Source organism: Saccopteryx bilineata, chromosome 6 (assembly GCF_036850765.1).
Source record: "Saccopteryx bilineata isolate mSacBil1 chromosome 6, mSacBil1_pri_phased_curated, whole genome shotgun sequence".
Classification (NCBI taxonomy): domain Eukaryota; kingdom Metazoa; phylum Chordata; class Mammalia; order Chiroptera; family Emballonuridae; genus Saccopteryx; species Saccopteryx bilineata.
In genome coordinates this window covers 175,743,708-175,765,480 of record NC_089495.1, presented here as the reverse complement: position 1 = coordinate 175,765,480, position 21,773 = coordinate 175,743,708, and the positions used below count along the sequence as shown (strand labels likewise).

The following is a 21,773-nucleotide window of genomic DNA, read 5'->3' as shown; positions in this document are numbered from 1 at the left end:
AAAATGTCTGCCTTTTAAATAAATTTTTTAGCTTAATCATATTTAATATAATTATTGATACAGTTGTATTTATATCTTTTGGTATTTGCTTTCTATTTGTCTCACAGGTTCTGTTTTTCTGCTCCTCTTTCCCTGCCTATTTTTGAATTGAGAAATATGTAGTACTTTCTTTTATGTCATGTACTTGTTCTTAAGTTATAATCTTTTGTTAAATTTAAAGTTAAGGATGTACAGATTAAATAAGCATCCTTAACTTACCATAAACTCTCTCATGAGCAATGTAATAACTTTAAAGCTGTATAATTCCAAATGCACATAATTTAGACCATTTATCATAGTTTACACAGGTCATGCCCACTCTCTTTAGTTTCTTTCATTCATTTTTCTCTGTGTGCTTAGGTTTGGATAATTTTTATTGACTAGTTCTCAAGTTCACTAATCATATTTTCCACTCTGGTCTCTTGTTAAATCTATCAAATGAATTCAGTTTCTGATATTTTATTTTTGGGTTCTACCATTTCCATTTTTTTATAGTTATCATAATTATTTGATTATCCTTCTCCACTAATCCTAACATCTGGGTGATCTGTCGGTAAACTTCTATTGACTAATCTTTCTCTTAAGTATGAATCATATTTTCCTGCTTCTTCAGAGGACTCAATTTTTACTGCATCATATACACTGCATGTAAACAAACTATAAGTAAGATTTAAATAATATTTACCCCGAGAAAATAACAAACCCTTCGTCTAGGTTAGAACTCTGAGTCCCTCTATTCTTTAGTTGAGCTATTTCTGGGCTCTGTGTTGTTTTAGATTAAGTTCACTATTAGCTAATATGTGAAGTCTGGATCAGTAATTTCTTTTAAGCAAGGCTGGGACCTAAGTCCTGTTGAGACTCTGGAGATGTCCCTATGTCCTGTAATCCAGTTGCCAGCATTCTAACCATGAGGGATTTCTCCTTGTTGACAGCGTTGCTTAGCTGTTCTCTTTGCCTTGGGAACCAGTCCAGCTTTCCGTGCTGTGGCGTGTCTCTCAGCAACCCTGCTCTGCCGCCGGTGTTTCTTTGGCCATCGCCATGCATTTGGTAAAAATCGTAACCACTTTGACAAATCACTCTCAGTTCTTTGCCCTGCTCCAAGCCTTTGATGTGCTCACCTGAAGACTTTATAGAGAAGAACTGATGGTGGGTACAACACTCACCATGTGATAGGGGCTTCTCAGGATTTTAAACTGTCAGACCAGCTCACATGTGGCCATAAATAGTTCATTCAAAGTTCAGCTGGTTTCTCTTTATACTTGTCTATGTCAGTTTTACTCCCCTTCCTACTGCTCTGCCAGAAATACAGTTGAGTTTTTTTCTGCCTAGGGAAGGGAGGCTTGTCTCTTTCTGTAATTTAGTTACTAGGTTTTTCTAGCATATTCACCTTTTTAGATGATATTTTTAAAATCTGTAATTTTTCTAGTTTATTCAGCTCATTCTCATTGTTGGGAGTAGGAGCAACTGCCCCTTGTGACTTTCTTTATCCTAACTGGAAGTGGCAGTTTCTTTCTCACTTCTTTTAGTATCTCTGTCTTATGTACCTAGTGCTTTATACAATCATGTGCTACATGACAATGTTTCAGTCAACGACAGCCCACATACACAATGGTGGTACCATAAAAGTATAATAGAACTAAAAAATTCCTATCTCCTAGTGATGTCACAGCCGTCTTAACATTATAGAGCAATGTGTCACTCATGTGTTTGTGCTGGAACTGGTGTGAACAAATCCACTGCACTGCCAGTAGTATATAAAAGTATATAATCCATAAAATTATGTACAGTACATAACACTTGATGATGATAATGAACACTGGTTTTCATATTTACAATTCTGTACATTTTGTTGTTATTCTAGAGTGTAACTCTTCTTATAGAAAAGTCTGCTGCAAAGCAGTGTGCCATGTTACACTCCCAGCACCCTCTTCACACAGCTTGTTTTTATAGCATCACTTGATTGAATCATTGTTCTTGTACAAGGAGTCCCCAGGTTATGACACAGTTCTGTTCCTATGACAGTGATGTAACCCAAATTTTGGTGTAAGTCGTAACACACCCTAGCCTAAGTCACTTACCTATCCTAACACAGTTGAAAAATCATAATCTAGACTATAAAAACACAACTAAACCACAGAAAAAGGAAAAGAACATAAATATATTGACTGTACAATGTAATATAGAAACAGAAAAAAATGAGTGTAAAAAAATCCCTTACCTTTATTCCTGTGGTTGGTTTGCACACTGAAAGGGACATTGCAAGGTGGGAGAGAGTGGCCTATTGGGAGGAGGAAGCTGGAGAGGCAGGAGAACCTGCAGAAGGTGCTGGAGATACTGGGTCAGGTGAATCAGGATTGCCTAAGAACCATGCAGGAGATGCTGGAGATGATTCTACCTGTACTACAGGTGTTTCATCTCGAGAAGCAGCTGATGTGGAGGGTACAGACTCTGTTGCAGGCCTCTCTAACTTCTTAAAGAATTGTTCCAGGCCATTCTGGAAAGTTGATGACTTCTTCACTTCCAAAATCTGCCTATAGTATTGTAAGTCATCCATAACAGCTCTATAGACCTTACTGAATCGGCCATCACTGGGGTCCTCAGTCTGAAATTTTGCCAACCCATCCTCTACCACAGAAAAACCTTCTGCCAAACCCTTGGTAGTAAATCTCTTGGGTTCTAGGGTTTCTACCTCTTCCTCTTTAATTGGCTGCTTTTCCAGCTGAGTGAGGTGTTCAGTAGACAGCTCCTCTCCATGTGATGCCAGTAGCTCTGTGACATCCATTGTGATGACTTTCCTCTTCTTCAAAGCATGGCCATCTGAAGACTCTGACTTTCATTTAGGAGCCATGATAAGGGCCAAAAGGTCGCCAAACAAAGCAACACAAATGTAACACTTGGGCTTTTAACAGTCCAAACTGATGTGGGAAGCGTGTACTGGAGGACACCAACTCCCTCATATGCTGTGTTCCTGTGTATCCTTCCACCGCGAGCAACCAGACTAGTTCACCCACATAGTCTGTAAGTTTGATGCTAACAGTGTAAGCCAAAACACTCACATCTTCAAATTTTTAAAGTTTTTATGGGGTTGAGCGTTGTAAACTCGAAACATTGTATGCCGAGACTGTCATAACCCAAGGGCCCCCTGTACTTGATTTATTCTTGTGTTGTTTTATGAATTTAGTGTAGCCTAAATGCACAGTGTTTGTAAAGTCTATAGTCATGTGCAGTAATGTCCTAGGCCTTCACTCATCGATCATCACTGACTCACCAGAGCAACTTCCATCCTGCAAACTCCATTTATAGCAAGTACCTTTTACTAATGTAGCATTTCTTTATCTTTTCTACTGTATTTTTATAGTGCCTTTTCCATGTTTACATAAATACTTACTATTACGTTAAAACTACCAATAGTACGCAGTGCAGTAGCATGCTATACATGTTTGTAGCCTCTGAGCAACAGGCTATCCTATATAGCTACTGTATAGTAGGTTATTCCATCTGGGTTTGTTAAATATGCTCAGAAATGTTCACACAGCTACAGCCTGACCAGGCAGTGGGACACAGTGGATAGATCATTGGCCTGGGATGCAGAGGACCCAGGTTGGAAACCCAAGGTCACGGGCTTGAGCGCGGGCTCATCTGGCAGGAGCGTGGGATCACCAACTTCAGTGCAGGGTCACTGGCTTGAGCATGGAATCATAGATATAACTCCATGGTCGCTGGCTTGAGCCTAAGGTCGCAGGCTTAAAGTCTAAGGTTGCTGGCTTGAGCAAGGGGTCACTGGGTCGGCAGTAGCCCCCTTGGTCAAGGCACATATGAGAAAGCAATCAATGAACAACAAAGGTGCCACAACAAAAAACTGATGATTCTCATCTTTCTCTCTTCCTATCTGCCTGTCCCTATCTGTCCCTCTCTCTGTCTCTCTGTCTCTCTTGCTAAAAAAAAAAAAAAAATGTTCACACAACTTCAAAATTGCCAGATGCTGCATTTCCATCTATTCAATCCATCCAACGATTTATCCACATAATGCTTTTTTTCTGAACTGTCGTGAAGATTTTCCATATATTATGGCCCTTTACCCCTAGATACTTCAGTTTGTATTTCCTAAGAGTAAAGATCTTTTCTTACATATCCCAGTACAGCTATAAAAAAAATTTCACAATGATACAACACTTTTTACCATCCATGTTCTAATTTTGTAAACTGACCTAATAGTGCATTTTTCCCTTCCTGTATAGGGTCCAGTCTAGGATCAGTTATTACATTTAGTTGTCACACTCTTTAGTATTGTTTAGTAAGGAACATTTCTTTTATGACATTGATATTTTTTAAGAATAGAGTTGACCTTTGGACAACATGGGGGCTAGGTTCCTGACATCCAATGAAATAAAAAATCTATGTATTGCTTTCACTCTCCACAAATTTAATTACTAATAGCCTACTGTTGACCTTACTGATGAAGCCTTACCAATATCCAGTCAATTAATGTATATTTTGTATGTTATATTCTTACAATAAAGTAGTCCAAAGGAAAGAAAATGGTCTTAAGAAAATCATAAGAAAGAGAAAATACATTTACAGCATTTATTGAAAAAAAAAATCCAAATATAAGTGGACAGTATAGTTCACACCCATATTGTTCAAGGTCAACTTCTTTTTCTTTCTTAATAGAATGTTCCTAGTTTTAGCCTGACCAGGCGGTGGTGCAGTGAATAGAGTATCAGAGTGGGATGCAGAGGACGCAGGTTCAAAACCCCGAGTTCGTCAGCCTGAGCACAGGATCATCCGGTTTGAATGTGGGCTCACCAGCTTGAGCATGGGATCACAGACATGACGCCATGGTTGCTCACTTGAGCCCAAAGGTTGCTGGCTTGAAGCCCAATATCACTGGCTTGAGCCCAAGGTCACTGGCTTGAGTAAGGGGTCACTTATCTGCTGTAGCCCCCCTCCCAGTCAAGGCACATATGAGAAAGCAATCAATGAACAACTAACGTGCCACAACAAAGAACTGATGCTTCTCAACTCTCTCCCTGTCTGTCTGTCCCCATCTGTCCCTCTCTCTCTGTCTCTGTCACACACACACACACACACACACACACACAGAATGTTCATAGGTTTAGACATGCCTGTTTCCTTTTGATTAGAGTCAGTCACTTCCAGAAGTTACTACAAAAGTGATGTTTGTGTCTTCTCAGGTTATCACATCCAGAGGCACATGCTGTCCATCTTCCCCTTACTGATGGCATTAATTTTGATCACACAGTCAAGTTGTTGCCTGGTTTCTCCAGTATAAACTATTCTTCTCCCGAGTTACTAATAAGAAATATGTGCCTGACCAGGCAGTGGTGCAGTGCATAGAGCGTGGGACTGGGATGCAGAAGGACCCATGTTCGAGACCCCGAGGTCGCCAGCTTAAGCGTGGGCCCATCTGGTTTGAGCAAAAGCCCACCAGCTTGAACCCAAGGTCGCTGGCTCAAGCAAGGGGTTACTCATCTGCTGAAGGCCCGCGGTCAAGGCACATATGAGAAAGCAATCAATGAACAACTAAGGTGTCGCAATGCGCAAAAAAAACCCACTAATGATTGATGCTTCTCATCTCTCTGTTCCTGTCTTTCTGTCCCTGTCTATCCCTCTGACTCTCTCTGTCTCTGGAAAAAAAAAAAAAAAAAGAAATATATGGGGAGGTACTTTAAGACCACAAAATAGCTTGCTCCTCGAGGATAAATTTTTATAATAGTATTTTCACTATTGCTATAAATTGTGACCTCTACATAGAAAAAGAAACCTTGGTTTCTCTTATTATACTAGATTAAGTTCCATGCCAGTTTTAGCATCTGTTTTTATTATGGTAGTCCATGCACAGTGGGTGTTTATTACAAACTGTTCATTAACTGCTATCTGGTTAGGATATGAGCAATCTGATTTTTAAATCCAACTATTATCAATAGTTTTTGTTCAAGGAAAAGAAATCTCTTTAACTTTGGCTACAGAAGCCTCTAAAAATTAAATGATAGCATTAAAAGAACATTCTAGCTCTGGCTGGTTCACCCAGTGGTAGAGCATCGGCCTGGTGTGTGGATGCACTGGATTTGATTCCTGGCCAGGGCACACAAGAGAAGCACCCATCTGTTTCTCCACCCTTCCTCCTCTACTTTCTGTCTCTCTCTTCCCTGCCCACAGCCAAGGCTCCAGTGCAGCAAAGCTGGCCGGGTGCTGAGGATGGCTCCATAGTCTCTGCTTCAGGTGCTGAAATAGCTCAGTTGCCAAGCAACAAAGGAGTGGCCCCAGATGGGCAGAACATCACCCTGTAGGGGGCTTGCCCAGTAGATCCCGGTTGGGGCACATGCAGGAGACTGCCTCCTCGCCTCTCAGTTAATTGAAAAAGAAAAAAAAAAAAAGAATATTCTACAAAAGAAATAAAGAAACTTGTTAAAGAATCTACCACTATTCAAATTATTCATGAATTCTGGTTACAATGATATTTGTTATTATCCAGCCTTTTTAAGCAGTATGATTTTGAGGTGAGCTTTCATTCAAGGCCTTAACTTAGATTAAACATAGTTATCTTATATAAAATGGTCAAATAGCCTGGTGGCTTTAGTTTCTGAGTTTGGTAACAAGTACAAAGAAGGCAATTTTTAGAAAGCAAGGCAAATTTAAAAAAATCTTTTGAAATAGTTTTTAAATAAAAAACAATATTTTTTTTAATTTTAAAGATGCCTCCTTTCTCATTTTACTACCATGATTCTCAACATTATGTGAAAGCATGTTTTATAAACCAATCGTCCTGCTGAACAGTTATGCCACTAATTCAACAATTCTTTTAGAGAAGTCAGGAAACCGTGGTGGGGGGAAGGGGTACCAAAGGCTTCCTCTCTCCAAAAGAATATGAACTTTGTTATAACCCCATTTTCTTTTGAGCCCAGCTTCTCATCTATAACTTTGTCTTACTTGCAATACAATAAAATCCCCGCGTGTATGAAAGAAGAGATGGTTTTTTTGATCAATAGAATTCAGCAGCCAAAGCATTAGTGTTTGGGTTTTTTTTTTTTTTTTTTTTCTTAAAAGCATTTGTAGCCACAGGCTCAAAGGAGGAAGAAAGGGAGAGGGATTAACTCTCTGCAAAGAAGGTCAAAAACATAACTTACAAGTGAGGCAAGAGGAGCAGCTGTATCTGCCGGCCTAATCAAGACTACCAGCTGGAGAATTTGCCAGCAATATGAAAACCACGTCCACCAGATGTCAAGTGATGCACCTGGAAGCCAAACAGCTTCAGCTCAGTGCAATCCTCTCTCCACTCTCTACCACTCACATTGCACGTTAGACAGGAAGGTGTCTTCCACGGGCCACGAGGACTAACAAGAACATTTCCACACATGGACTGAAGAACATGGGATTGCACTCCACCAGACTGGCTTCGACACTGAAGCCCACCTCACACAATGTTCTTTTGTTAAAAAGCAATTTCAGCTGAGATTCAACATGTAGGGGGTGAGAAAAACATACATAGCAGCAAGTCGTTCTTGTGCAAAGATTCTTGTGGCTTCTCGGACATTTTCTCTTTGGGAACTATTTTGCCATTGGGGAAAAAAGAATGTTCTGAAAATACTTACTTGAATAGCCGTGTTTTTACTCATTCTTACACCTGTGCCATTCAATACAGCAGCCACTAGGCACATATGGTTATTTATATTTAAACTAAGTAAAATTTAAAATTCTGTTCCTCAGGCATATTAGCCACATTTCAAGGGCTTAATAGCCATATGTGGCTAATGGCTATACTGTTGGACAACACAAAATGCCGTAAATGTAAAACCTTTCCATCATCACAGAAAATTCTGTTAGTGTTTTGCTAAACCTATAAATCACCTTTAAAATGGGCAGTTATGATTCCCTTCTCTAAATACTATGAAATAAAGTAATCTTTATGCAGGCTCTTATAAATGAGTCTACTAATACAATCTAAAGCCCGTACTAGGTGAGGGCCCTGCCGATGGGAGCACGGGCCCAGCGTCACGAGTGGAAGCTGGTGCTGGTCCGATGTGATGCGCTCCTGCGCTGTGCTCACAGAAGTCTGGGATGCTACCAGCTTGCTGGATGGTGTACAAAGGCCAGTCTGGATGGGTGTCACATGACAAATAAGCAATTAAGTATTCTTCCTTATTTGTTAATGATTGCAAGTCTATTGGACAGTTTATCTCAGATGTTTCCTTACTCATGTTTCCAAATGTGCAAAATAAATCATGTCCCTCAAAAAAAGAGGCTGCCCAACTTCACAGCTCTACAAATGAGGTGCTTTAATGCCAAGTAAACATCATATGCCACAGCTGTTTCTAAAACTTTCTGAACAAGAAGAACATGAGGCCAGTATAAAAGAAAAGGCACAGATCATGCCTCTTACTCCCCGGCTCCGCTGTCTTGAGTACGGGAAAGCCAAGCGATGCAAGAGGTGCCGCGTGGACGTCTGTGATGGCTGTGACTCAGAGGGACGTGTGCAATGGCACGTGACACGCAGGGTATGGACCTGACTCTGCCCGCGAGGACACCATGCCAGGGCATGCCAGAACACAGCGGAGCGAAAGCCAGGCGTCCTCCCGAGCATGTCAGCCTCCTGCGCTCTCCCATGTGCAGAGTGCGGGCCAGGCACTTGGCTCGCTCTGCCTCGGTTTCCTTTATCTATTCCAGCACTCCTTGCAAAGTTGCCCAGTCCTGACAGCCCATCAGCTTCACTCCCAGTCTCTCTTCCCAATCCCAGTTTCCTCTTTCCCAACTTTTCACAATGAACAAAGCAGAATAAGATGGAAAAAAGTTTCTCCCAATCCTCCCCGCTCCATCATCAAAAGCACAAAAGATCTGCTGTTTTTCTTTAGGATCAGGAACTGTTTTTAATCAGATTCTCATAGAGATCATAGAGCTACTGCCCAGGAGAGGCTGACAGGATTCATTCAGATCGACTGAGCCTGTTAGAGGTTCAAGCCACGGCTGCGAGGTTTGCAGGTCACGCTCCAGCTTCCCGCTTACCTTGGCTTTCCCGTCCTGGGCTGACATGTATCCCACACACATGCTCTCCGTCGTGTGGCTCCACAGAAACTCCACTGCCACGGGAGGGAACACAAACAGGCACATTCAGATCACAGATGGAAAATAAATCTTTGCTTTTTAATAGAACAGTTAAAGATAGCTTTATACTTAACACACTCAGTTCCTTACTTTCCATTTGCTCCTTCATAAATGTCAAGATGATTTAGTACTCAAAACTGTGTAATGCCATTTACTGTGAAATGAAAAATGTATTTCTTTCTTGTCAAAACTTATGATTATTACATGTAAAATAAATGCTCTTCTGTTTGAAACTTGTAACATTACAGACACACACGTGCACACACACACTCATATGTATAATACACAATGATTTAGTAAATGTAATATTCCATAACGTAGTTTCCTTTAAAACACACACACACGTCTTGGTTTCCAAATACCAGTCAGCATAAAAAGGGCCCAGGATTCCTTGGAGAAATGTCAATTCCAGGGCTGGGGCAGAGAAAATAGAAAATGAATCGGGAACATCTTGTGCCAGAAAGTAAGGATGCACTCAAAGAATGATGAGGGCTCATCGAAATGACCAGGGGTCAGCTACTGGCCAAATCTGTGTCAACCTAACTATCAAAGTAAATTATAATAGCAATGAATTATCACCACTGAACAAAATAAGACCCAACAAGCCCATACTAACGCGAACAAATAAATGAGTAAGTAAACGGGGCAGAAGAGAAAGGCCTTCCTAGCATAAGAATGCCAACGAGCAAATACAGACAAAATATAAGGTCTACCGGAAAGTTCTGTCTGTTTTTGGAATAAAACAAAATACAAATTTTTCTTACCGTCAATAAACTTTATTAAATAATATAATTGCCATTATTATTAATGATTTCTTGCCAGCATGAGGGCAATTTGTATATCCCATTTTTGAAAAATGTTTTATCTTTTGATGCAAAAAATTGAACCAGTGCTTATTTGATATCTTCTTCATTTTTGAATTTTTTGCCCTTCAAAAAATTTTGTAAGGACAAAAACAAGTGATAGTTGGAGGGTGCTAAGTCCGGGGAATATGGTGGATGTGAAAGACATGCTTCTGTAGCATTTCCTCCTTTTGAAATTCGCAAAAATTACAGCGGCATAAATGAACTTTATCAGTAGCCATGGGTACACTATGGCTTCACACATAAGACTAACGTGAATCAACTTTGTTTTAGTTAATTTGCTACGTCAGTATGTATACATTAAGTGATAAAAATAGAGAGGCACATATGCGCCAAATAAACATGTGCTTACGCGTCGAAACTTGTTGTGATAGAAACGGACAGAACTTTCTGGTAGACCTTATAATAGTCAGCAAACCATCACAGTGGCTAAAACCAGTTGTTGAAAATTTGAAGAGGAGCAAGCTATTTCCATAGTCTCAAGGTGTCTCTCCATAAAATTCTTATTAAACATAAAGAGGAAAAATATCAGTTTACTGTGGAGAAACCTGGTGGAATACACTTTAACCAAACGCCTGAGGGATAAATCAACGCAATGGGCCTCCTGACGAGGCGCCCAGAGATGCACCACCACGTCTGTGGTGCTCTTGCCAAAAACGCAGAACTGGGATTGCATAAGGAAGCAGCGCACAAATCTGACACAGGGTTATTTCTAAATGACTGGATTAAACTCTTCAAAAATGTCAAAGTCAAAAAATACGAAGAAAGTTGAGAAATGGTTCCCATTTACAGGAGACAATGGAGACACAACATCTCAATGCAATGTGTCATCCAGATCCTGGACAAGAGGGTGGTGATGTTACAGGGGACATTACTGAACCAACTGATGGTAGGGACGATGGGTTCGACAATAGTGTTGTATAAATGTGAAATTTTATGATTTTGATATCTGTATGTAATTATTTAGGAGAATATCCTTGTTCTTAAGAAATACAGATTGAAGTATCTGGAGTAAAGACCCTTGAAATCTCCATCTTAGTCTCATACAGTTTAGAAAACAACGCACATGTCTAAACGTGTAAAAGTGTGTGCGGTGTGTGTGTGTGTGTGTTCGTGTGCCAAAAGGAAGACAGAGGGAAGGAGGGAGCGAGGATGGAAAAATGAGGAAAAATGAAAACAATGGAGAAATCTGAGTAAAGTAATTATGGGTGTCCCTTGTACTATTCTTGTAAGTTTTCTGTAGATTTGAAATTATATTTAAATTAAGTACAAAAAGAAAAATCCACAACCATACAGAGATATACACAAAAGTTTGTCACCTTCAAATACATACTTTCTAAGTTCTAAGTTTTTTAAAGACATTTTTTAAAGTTTTGAGGCACTTCTCCAACAAAAATTTCAGAAGTCTTTGATAATAAAACTGCATTGCTCAACACTAAACCCTCTGGGTCCCAGGCCATCCATCTGTTTACATCTCCGAGCTAATGAAGCCTGAAGACAAGTGTCTGCGCTGAGACACAACTGTGGGATCAGCGCTCCTAGGCTCTGAAGGCTCTGCCAGACATGTGGGGAAGAAAGAAGCAGTGAGGGACAAAACTGAGTCCCTCAGATACGTGGCTCATTCCCTCATCATTAATTAATTATCAAACCTGCCAACCTGCTAAACAGACGGTCTGCTAAAGAGCGCAGGAAAACAGTGTCACGCAATGAGGCAAGTTCTCTTCACCAGATGTTTTTTCTTCCTCACACATCGCCTTTGAACTTCAAATATCTTCAAGTCCAGAGCAAGGTCTGGGATATTCTAAATTGCCTAATAGAGGAAAGGCACTCACATTTACTGAATTTCCCTAGAGTAATGACAATGCAACTGTATTTATAAATGCAAAGTTAAGGCATTTCTAAAACTGTGCCTTCTCCTTATGCCCCTAATGTTAAAGTGGTAACTGCTCATGAATTAGCCAAAAAAATACTTGGATATGTAGTCAATCTGATCATGAAAGTAAAAGATAAAAACATCGTCCTCTATTTTAAACTGCATTATTCTAAAACTGTAGCCTGCTTTAAGTAAATATGATATATAAAACATATAGACTTACAAAACAGAATAAATTGGGTATTCTGATTGACTATACTAAATGTTTTATATTGAGTGGTTTTCAATAAAGTTTCTAGATATAAAGTTAGGAGTCCTTACAGAAAGTAACTCAAAGTGTAGAAATTCAGCCTTCACCCTTTTCACAAATTAAATTTAAAAAAAAGGATGCATTGTACTAACACATTTTTAATACCAACAATTCAAATCAGTAGATAGTGATTAGTTCAATATATAAGTAGTTCAAGCTAGCTTGATAACTCAGCAGGAATTGTTTATAATTTAAATTATAGAATGCTTTTGAAAAGAAATCCTACTTTATTAATTTTAGTACATGTCTTTTAATAAAGTATTTCTTGGAGGACTGACTTCATGGAAGCAGCAGAGGGAAGAGCTATTCACAATCTCTCATAAGCTCGGCACTGTCTTGTAGAACTCAGCAAAGCCTGAATGGGTGCCTGACGCTCACAGGAAGTACGTAACACGGCTTATGTCATTTTACTACCTGAACAAACTGGGATTCAAACTGGACTTTTGGAGTCCCAAGCTTGTGACCTTCCATTGTTCTACTACTCTGAAATTTACTCATTGAAAAGGACTTATAATTAGTGTTACATATTAGGAGTATTAAATTCCACACAAACACCAAAGGACCACAAAACATCAAACACAAATATAACTTTCAAATATCTCTAAAGAAAAGCTTTTAAAACAGTAACAAAATCCAGAGGTCATAAAAGACAAGATCAATAAATATGACTACATTAAAAAATGTTTACAGTATTTTCTTTGCCTTGTGGAGAAAAAAGTCAAGAGATGAATGACAAACTAGGGAAATACTTGCAATTCATAGCAAAGAAAAAGGACCAATATTCTTAATATATAAAGATCTGCTACAAATCAATGAGACAAATATCCAAAGATAAAACAAAAAGGATATAAAGAAAAGAGAACATGCATGTCTCTAAAACATAAAAAAGATGTTGTATAGTTCTTCTACTAAAAGAACTGTAAATTAAAACCACAAGATACCATTACTCAACTATCAGGTTATAAGATATCAAAAGATTTGAAACAACTTCTTTTTTGTCTAGGGGTGAAAAAATGAGCACTCTCAAATAATGATGGTGAGAGTATGGCCATTTAGAAATACATTCTTATAATCTGTAGTAGTTAGGTCCTATAAGGTCACCATGAACAATTAATTAGAAGATACGGAGCTATTGTTTCTAAGAGAAATACAGCACTAGGTTCCAGCAAGTCGCTGGTCACAACATTTTCAATCAGTATGTAACTTTATTTTACGTGGGTTTCTAGTTAAAGACATCTTATTTACTATATATATATTTCTAGTAAGTAATTAATTATATGCAGTATTCTTTTATGATAAAACACTAGCCAAGAAGAGTTGAACACTTTCCTGACCCTGGATAACCTGCTCATGAATTTCTTTGGCTTTCAGTCTCACAACAGTGCTGTCCCCTGTGCTCTTTTGATGGGCCATCATCTCATAAATCCATAGATGTCAGCTGAGCAGTTTTGGGAGCATCTTACAGATTGGTGATCTTCCTCTTTTTTTTTTTCTGGACATACAGTACTGTTGGTGCATTCACTTTGAACTGATGGCCAACAACACTGTAAATCCTGCCTGAATGCAGCTTATCCCTCATGCACATTTTCTACACGAGACACTACAACCTCCTTGCACTCAGGAACGTTAGACAACCATTCAGCACTGTGCTTGGGGGCCATTTTAAACAGCAAAAGCTTCTACAAAGTGCACAAATCCGTGAAAACTGGCATAACAGCATGGAGGCTGAGACAAGATGGCGGAGCAGCACCTGTTTGCCTCAGCGGGGAACCTGCATGTCAGGTAACTCAAACTTTGCGTCTCTCTGTGCATGCCCACAAATGACTGGGAAAGTGCCAGGAGCACTAATTTTAAAATTACAAGTAAACTTCAGCAAGTAGAAAAATTAATAAACACAAAATCTACTGACTGTAGTTACCAAAATGACATACCCCTTGACCCTACAATTCTACTTCTAAGTATTTATTCTACAGATATGTTTATATTTATGAAATAACATCTTTGCAAGGATATTCATTGGGGTAGTTTTAATTAGGAAGAAACTGGAAATGGCTTAATTGCCTATTGGCAGGAGGATCTATGCGTAACTATGGCACTCTATATAATGGAATACTGCACAATAATAGAAACAAAGTAGTTAGCACTAATAGGTGATAAGGAGTCATCTACATGGTTTTTTGAACTTTTTGACCATGAACCACAATAAAGCAAAAACAAAATAAAAAAGCCCCACATACTGTCACTTAGTATACACATTTCTTTATAACTGAACTTTCATAAAATATTTTCATATTGCTAGCAATGCATTGGTCTCTTCTTTACATTCTACCCACTGTGGTATAAAGATTATGCTTGTGACACACTAAATTGACTTCAGACCTCATTAATATAACTTACTTTACTAATCTGTAAGATACATAGTTTATCAACAGTAAAGGGCAAGGTGGAGAATGATCTATGGAGATGTGTGGCCATTTTTGTGGAAGAAAATAAAAGGGCGCCACAGGTGAGTGCGGGAACACACACGGGACACCATCCTGGGAACCAGCGAGGCGGCTGCTCCTACAGAGGCAAAGGTCGATTCAGAGAGCTGAGTGGAGGGCTACCTGTTTTTCACAATCTATTCCTTCTAAAAGTTTTAAATTTTGTCCTGTTTTCATCCATGTTCTATTTTTATAAAAATATCCCTAGGAATCTCAATCAATTACCCTGTCAGCCAACATAATCTATAAAGAATTAAGTTCTGCCTAACTAGGCAGTGGTGCGGTGCATAGAGCATCGAACTGGGATGTGGAGGACCCAGTTTCAAAACCCCAAGGTCGCTGGCTTGAGCATGGGATCATAAACATGACCTCATGGTCGCTGGCTTGAGCCCAAGGTTGCTGGCTTGAGCAAGGGGTCACTTGCTCTGCTACAGCTCCCAGTCAAGGCACATAAGGGAAAGCAATCAATCAACAACTAAGGTGCCGCGACAAAGAATTGATGCTTCTTATCTCTCTCTCTTCTTACTATTCCTATCTGTCCCTGTCTCTTTCTCTGTCTCTGTCACTGAAAAAAAAATTAATTTCTTCCCTGTTTAGATTATGATATTCTGAACTACTAAAATTTGACATACTAGTAGTGAGATGTTAGCATTTTCTTTTTTACTCCTGAGTTTATTATTCTATTTCTCTTTTCTATTAAAGTAGTTCTCGGTGGCTGGGAAGCTTGGCCTTTCACGACCAGGGTCAGTTGGCACTGGTTGCTGGGAGGGGGCTGGGCTGGAAGCTAGGAGCCCCCCGCTCTGGGGGTGGTCCTGGGTGAAGGCGACTGCACTTGGCAGAGCCTGCTGTGGTGGGAAGGGGATGGGGCAGGAGCAGCAGGCTGGGGAGAGGGACCCACCTCGGTCCCAGCCTCACTCTCTTCTGTCTCCCCACTGGTGGCAGTATCTGCAATCTTAGAAGCCTTTGTTTCTTTTTCTTTTTCTTGGTTTTCCAACTTGCAAAACACTGGAGCAAGGCCTTTCGCTTTGCATCCTGGATCTTCATCTCAGCCTCGTAAAGGTTAAGCTCAGAGGGGCCACTGCTTACCTGTGTGGGGCCACTGGGCATGAGCAGAACTAGAAGTTGGCCCTCCTTCTCCCAGAGAACATTAAATGGCTCTGCAGCAGCATGTGTTGGGCGCACTTGACCATAGCCACCTTCTTCTTGTCTTCAAATGCTTAGTAAATGGCATGGCCTCAAAACCTGACAAAGGCTCAGGAAGTTTCCATCTTCAGGCCGTCTTGTTTAGAAAAATCTCGTTTGTAAACGGTGCCCCCCTTGGCCTTGCCCTCTCCTGAGCTGACGAGAATGTCCACAGCAAAGACATCATGTACCTCAAAATCGGCTTTTTGTGGTCCTTCTGCTGCTGGTCAGCGAGATTCAGAATAATGGTTTTCTCTCCATCAACAACATGCTACTTCAGTTGGTGTGACAACACTCCTTCTATTGGTGTGCTATTAAATGACTGGGCAACTTTGTCCCAGGCTTCTGTCACTTGTTTGTTCCCAGTGTCCAGGTCTGACCAGGCGCAGGGCAGCTTCAACACGATGGGGAGGTGCCTTAATGACATCTGCTTTCCTCCTGGTACTTGGGTCCCCTGAGCTACATTAATCACAGAAGGACCCTAAGTCAATTTTTACCAAGTCACCTTCCTTGAGAAGTGACATCAGCAGTTATTTACTGAAATGCTGACGAGACAGGCAATACCTTCTTCATTGCTTTATCTTTCTTGACAAATGGCCCTGTCCCTTCTGTAACCGTGGCGTCACTCTTCTCACACAGGGTCAGGTTCATTGCTGACTCACCTAAGCGGATGTGCTTCCTGCCAAGATGGAGGTACCTGGCTGGCGATGTCGCCCCCATCTTGTTCCTGCTACTTATCCTCACCTGTCATCTTCCCACCCCCACTCACCGCCAATGCAGACTCGTTCCCCTCAGTTGCTGCCTCAGTCTCCCTTCCTAAACACACACTGTGGCCAGAGCCCCCAGCATGGATTTTTAACTGTCCTTCATAAGCATGCTTTATTATGATGTGAAACCAATCTAGTGCTTTCAAACTGTTTCATGTTGCATGACTAAAATATGACCAGATCTTACAAAGTGCCATGAATAAGTCCCTACTTATATTTATATTTACGCTGAGCATATACATTTAAGGCAAAACCTGCTATATTCAAAGGGCAATCAAAGCAAACCAAACAAATATTTATTTCCATTAGAAATTTAAAAAGTCAAGGCCCTGGCCGGTTGGCTCAGCGGTAGAGCGTCGGCCTGGCGTGCAGGGGACCCGGGTTCGATTCCCGGCCAGGGCACACAGGAGAAGCGTCCATTTGCTTCTCCACCCCCACCCCCTCCTTCCTCTCTGTCTCTCTCTTCCCCTCCCGCAGCCAAGGCTCCATTGGAGCAAAGATGGCCCGGGCGCTGGGGATGGCTCCTTGGCCTCTGCCCCAGGCGCTAGAGTGGCTCTGGTCGTGGCAGAGCGACGCCCCGGAGGGGCAGAGCATCGCCCCCTGGTGGGCAGAGCGTCGCCCCTGGTGGGCGTGCCGGGTGGAACCTGGTCGGGCGCATGCGGGAGTCTGTCTGACTGTCTCTTCCCGTTTCCAGCTTCAGAAAAAAAAAAAAAAAAAAAAAAAAAAAAGAAATTTAAAAAGTCAAAATCTTTATATGTATTTTTAAATGAGTTGAAAACATTTCCCTCAAGAGTAAAGTTTGTCATAAAATCTTTCACTGTTTAAGTCATAATTTATAGTTAAAATCCAGCAAAGGATAGAACGAAGTGTGCTCAAATACAGTTGCATAGAGAAAAACTTAATATTTCAGTAAAAGAGTAGCATTTCTTATCATCAGTGATACCTATAAGTCTATAATTAGTTTTTGATTTGGGGGACTAAATATGAAATTGTTCCAAACACTAAAAATTAAAGTTTATGTAACTATTTAAAATTATTCTAATACTACTACAGCAAACTGGGCTGATGCTACATCACTGGATCAGGATTTTTCCCTTTATGTAATTATTACATATAGGGGACCAGGAACTCAAACAACATGCAGGGAAGACAAACGGCCCCTGTAAGTCAGCTGAGCCTGTGAGAGCGTGCTTCCTGACAGCCTTTAGTGTGGTCAGCGAAAGCGTATTTCCATTTAGAGATGCTCCTGGCCTCTCGGTAATGACCCTGTTCCCATGGTAGTGGGCCCAACACTGTTTACATCTCAACTACTGATTTGAAAAGGCTTTTGGGTTGTTTTGGGGTGTTTTTTTATATTTTTCCGAAGTAAGAAGCAGGGAGGCAGACAGACAGACTGCTACGTGCACCCAATCGGGATCCACCTGGCATGCCCACCAGGGGGCGATGCTCTTCCCATCTGGGGGCATTGCTCCATTGTGATTGGAGCCATTCTAACGCCTGAGGTGAAGGTCATGGAGCCATCCTCAGCACCCTGGCAACTTTGCTCCAATGGAGCCTTGGCTGCGGGAGGGAAAGAAAGAGAAAGGAGAGGGGGGAAGGTGGAGAAGCAGATAGGTGCTTCTCCTGTGTGCCCTGACTGGGAATCAAACCCAGAACTCCCACATGCCAGGCTGATGCTCTACCACTGAGCCAAATGACCAGGGCCTAGGCTTTTGTTTTTTAAAAGGCCAAAGTGCAGTGATTGTGAAGCTACTGGAAATGCCCAGACCGTGAAAAGCTCTCCATTAGGAAAAATTCAGAACACCCAAAGCCATGCTAAAATAAATTTCTGAGTCGGCTTATAAATTTTCTGAGTGGGTTCATTATGAAAAATGAACAAAGGGATTTGTTAGGATATTTCTCCACCACGTGACTTCCCAACACGTCACAGCACACAGCGGGTGTGAACAAAGGGCCACAGGACCGGGTGGTCCCAGGGCTGGAGGTGTGTCGGGGGTGTGCTGTGCGTGCGCTTCCCCCACAACAGCAGGTCAGAGACATTACAGGACACTCAGAAAGGATCAGTACAGAATCGCAGAGGCCAGCCCTTCTGGAGAGGTGCACCTAGTGCTTGGCAACAAATGCATTCACCTTTGGGTATAGGGCCCACGAGCGGTTCTACTCCCGTCTTCGCATCCCTCCACTACATGGCAGCCTTCAGCCTTGCGGAGAGCTCTGCCTCCTGCTGACACTTAGTCACCACCCTCGCTGGTTAATAAGCCATCCCTGGATGGTGATTCCCCCCATGATACCTCTTTCTCTTCAAAATGACTCACAGACCATTCTGTGTACATTAAGTCAGACAAAATTTCCTTATCAGCATTGCAAGCAAGTTTTTTCTAGCTAAATGGTTTCTCTTTTCTGACCAGAGGGAAACCATCAGCCATACACCCCCCTTTTTTTTAATGTTGTCCAATTATTGTTAACAACCCCCAGCTGTACTGGCTCCTGCACCCAGTTAAAAACCCTCTCTGGGCCCTGGCCAGTTGGCTCAGTGGTACAGCATTAGCCTACCATGTAGATGTCCCAAATTCAATTTCCCGGTCAGGGCACACAGGAGAAGCACCCATATGCTTCTCCAACCCTCCCCCTTCCACTTCTCTCTCTCTCTTCCCCTCCTGGAGCCATGGCTCAATTACAGTGAGTTGGCCCTAGGCACTGAGGATGGTTCCATGCCCTCTGCCTCGGGTGGTGAGAACTTGGTTGCTGAGCAACAAGCAACGCCCCAGATGGGTAGAGCATTGCCCACTAGTAGACTTGCCAGGTGGATCCCAGTCAGGGCACATGCAGGTGTCTGTCTCTCTGCCTCCCCTCCTCTCACTGAATAAAAAACAAACAAACAAACAAAAAAGCCCTTTCTACCTGGCTCCACATTCCAGAGTTTCTTGCAAGGAAAACAACTCAAAATCAGAACTGTGTTGAGCTGAGCAACTAACTGCCAAGTCAGCTGCTGCTTCTTAGCTTTGTGTCAAATGGTTTACCCTAGGACATTGGGCACAGTGTTTTGAATAGAGATAAATTCATTTTTAATTTTTTAAATGACTGGCTCAAGAGAGAGAGAAGAATTCATTTGTTGTTCAACTTATAGTTGTGTATTCATTGATTGCTTCCTGTATGAACCCTGACCAGGGACTGAACTCACAACCTTGGTTTTTTTAGAAGATGTGCTAACCAACTGAGCTAACCAGCCAGGGCCAAGATAAATTCACTTTCAAATACAACACCCTCCTCTTACCTCTGTAGACTTTTTCCCCGTGGTAGTCAGGTTCTTTTTTCCCCAGGTAGTCATGATAGGGGGTTCATAAAAGGATGCTTTACTGTCCGGACACACAATCCTTAAGGTTCACATAATGCATGTCCCACTATGGCCATGGAGTAGCTCTGAGTTGGCTTGCCTCTCTGAAAAACTTTCACCACTGAGCTGTCTTGGGAGATTGAGGTAGAGTTTCTATAGAATCCCAGTTATACTAAGCCAAGAAAAGAATAATCCTCGCTTTCTAAGGGTCACTCTCATTTGTTCAAGACTAAAGCAGGATGCTGACTGAACAGGAAGAGAAAGATGTGGGTCAGATAGTGATACAAGCCCGAAAGAAGACATTTCTAGTCTTTTCCCGTTTCGTCCGTTTGCTGTGTTAGAATGCCAGAAATAGGCGCCACTGGCTGGAGCTTGGAAGTTCTCTGCTGAAAGGAAAAGTATTCAGTGAAACAAGTTTTATTGAAACGTGATTTCATTCATTCAACAAATATTTTTTTAGGATTTATTTCATGCTAGGGCAATCTCTATTACCCTTTAAGCAGATGAAAACTGACTATAAAATTTGTCAAAATGTTTTTCTGAGAGTTTTAGGAGAACCACAGTAATAAGAATTACATAATCACTAGACTTCTATTCATAAATCTTCATGTTCTTTATTTCAGATGGAAAACTTGGTGACCAAAAAAAAAATACTACATGGTTAGTTTATAGTTAGAACTGTACTTCTCATGAGGGAGAAGTAAATTATAGATGAAAATCTATTTGTAGATTTTCTACAGATCTAATTGTAAAGAGTATACTTGTGATATTTAAGGGAAAAAAAAGTTTTGTTTTAAAACAAGCAAAGCAAGCCTGACCAGGAGGTGGTGCAGTGGATAGTGCGTCGAACTGGGATGCAGAGGACCCAGTTTCAAGACCCCGAGGTCGCCAACTTGAGCGCGGGCTCATCTGGTTTGAGCAAAGCTCACCAGCTTAGACCCAAGGTCGCTGGCTTGAGCAAGGGGTTACTCGGTCTGCTGTAGCCCCATGGTCAAGGCACATATGAGAAAGCAATCAATGAACAACTAAGGCACCACAATGAAAAAACTGATGATTAATGCTTCTCATCTCTCTCCGTTCCTGTCTGTCTGTCCCTGTCTATCCCTCTCTCTCACTCTCTCTCTGTCATAAATAAATAAATAAATCAAAACAGATTATAGCTAATTGTACTCAACATCTTTGTGTTTTAAAAACAAAAACTAGAAGTACTAATTGATAGTTACGAAGCAGTCATGGGGCTGTAAAGTACAGCATAGGGAATACAGGTGACAATATTGTAATAACTACGTATGGTGCCAGCCGGGCATCAGAAATATTGGGGGGAGCACTTTGTAAAGTGTATGATTGTCTAATTACTATGTTGTACATCTGAAACTAATACAAAATACTGATTAAAAACTGTAATTGAAAAATATAAATAAAACAAAAACTAGTTTTGAATTATATAAATCTCAGAGCACTACCTCAACAGATTAACCCAATTCAATTGTTGAAAAGTTGAAATATCATGTCTGCCTTATTCACTTGCCTCTAAGAATAAGTTACCTAATTTGTTTCTTTCCATCTGATCCTTAAATAAGAATCCAAACACCAGCCTATCTCTTAAGACTAATGAAGATGTAATAATCCCAAAACATTGCTGAGGCACTAAAGAAATAAGCTTCTAAGCAGACACTGAACTCTCTCACAGAACGAAGTTTTAGTTATGTTTTTAAGACGCGTTATTAACATCAGATGAACATCCCTAAGCTCCTCTTTCCCACTACCAGCCTAATAGCTAATTTGCCTTCCCTTTGAGGGTT

At 41.0% G+C, this 21,773-nt stretch overlaps 1 protein-coding gene and 1 pseudogene across 4 annotated transcripts in view; both read right to left on the bottom strand.

Annotated features, from left to right (window-relative positions):
• TASP1 (taspase 1) overlaps positions 1-21,773 on the bottom strand; it is a 329,261-nt gene that overhangs the window by 34,574 nt on the left and 272,914 nt on the right. For all 4 annotated transcript variants that reach the window (XM_066234263.1, XM_066234264.1, XM_066234265.1 and 1 more), the window contains one exon: positions 9,061-9,134. In XM_066234263.1, the coding sequence (XP_066090360.1) occupies positions 9,061-9,134 (74 nt within the window). Of the gene's footprint in view, positions 1-9,060; positions 9,135-21,773 lie in introns of those variants that run through there.
• LOC136308391 (proliferation-associated protein 2G4 pseudogene) lies at positions 13,774-16,521 on the bottom strand (annotated as a pseudogene).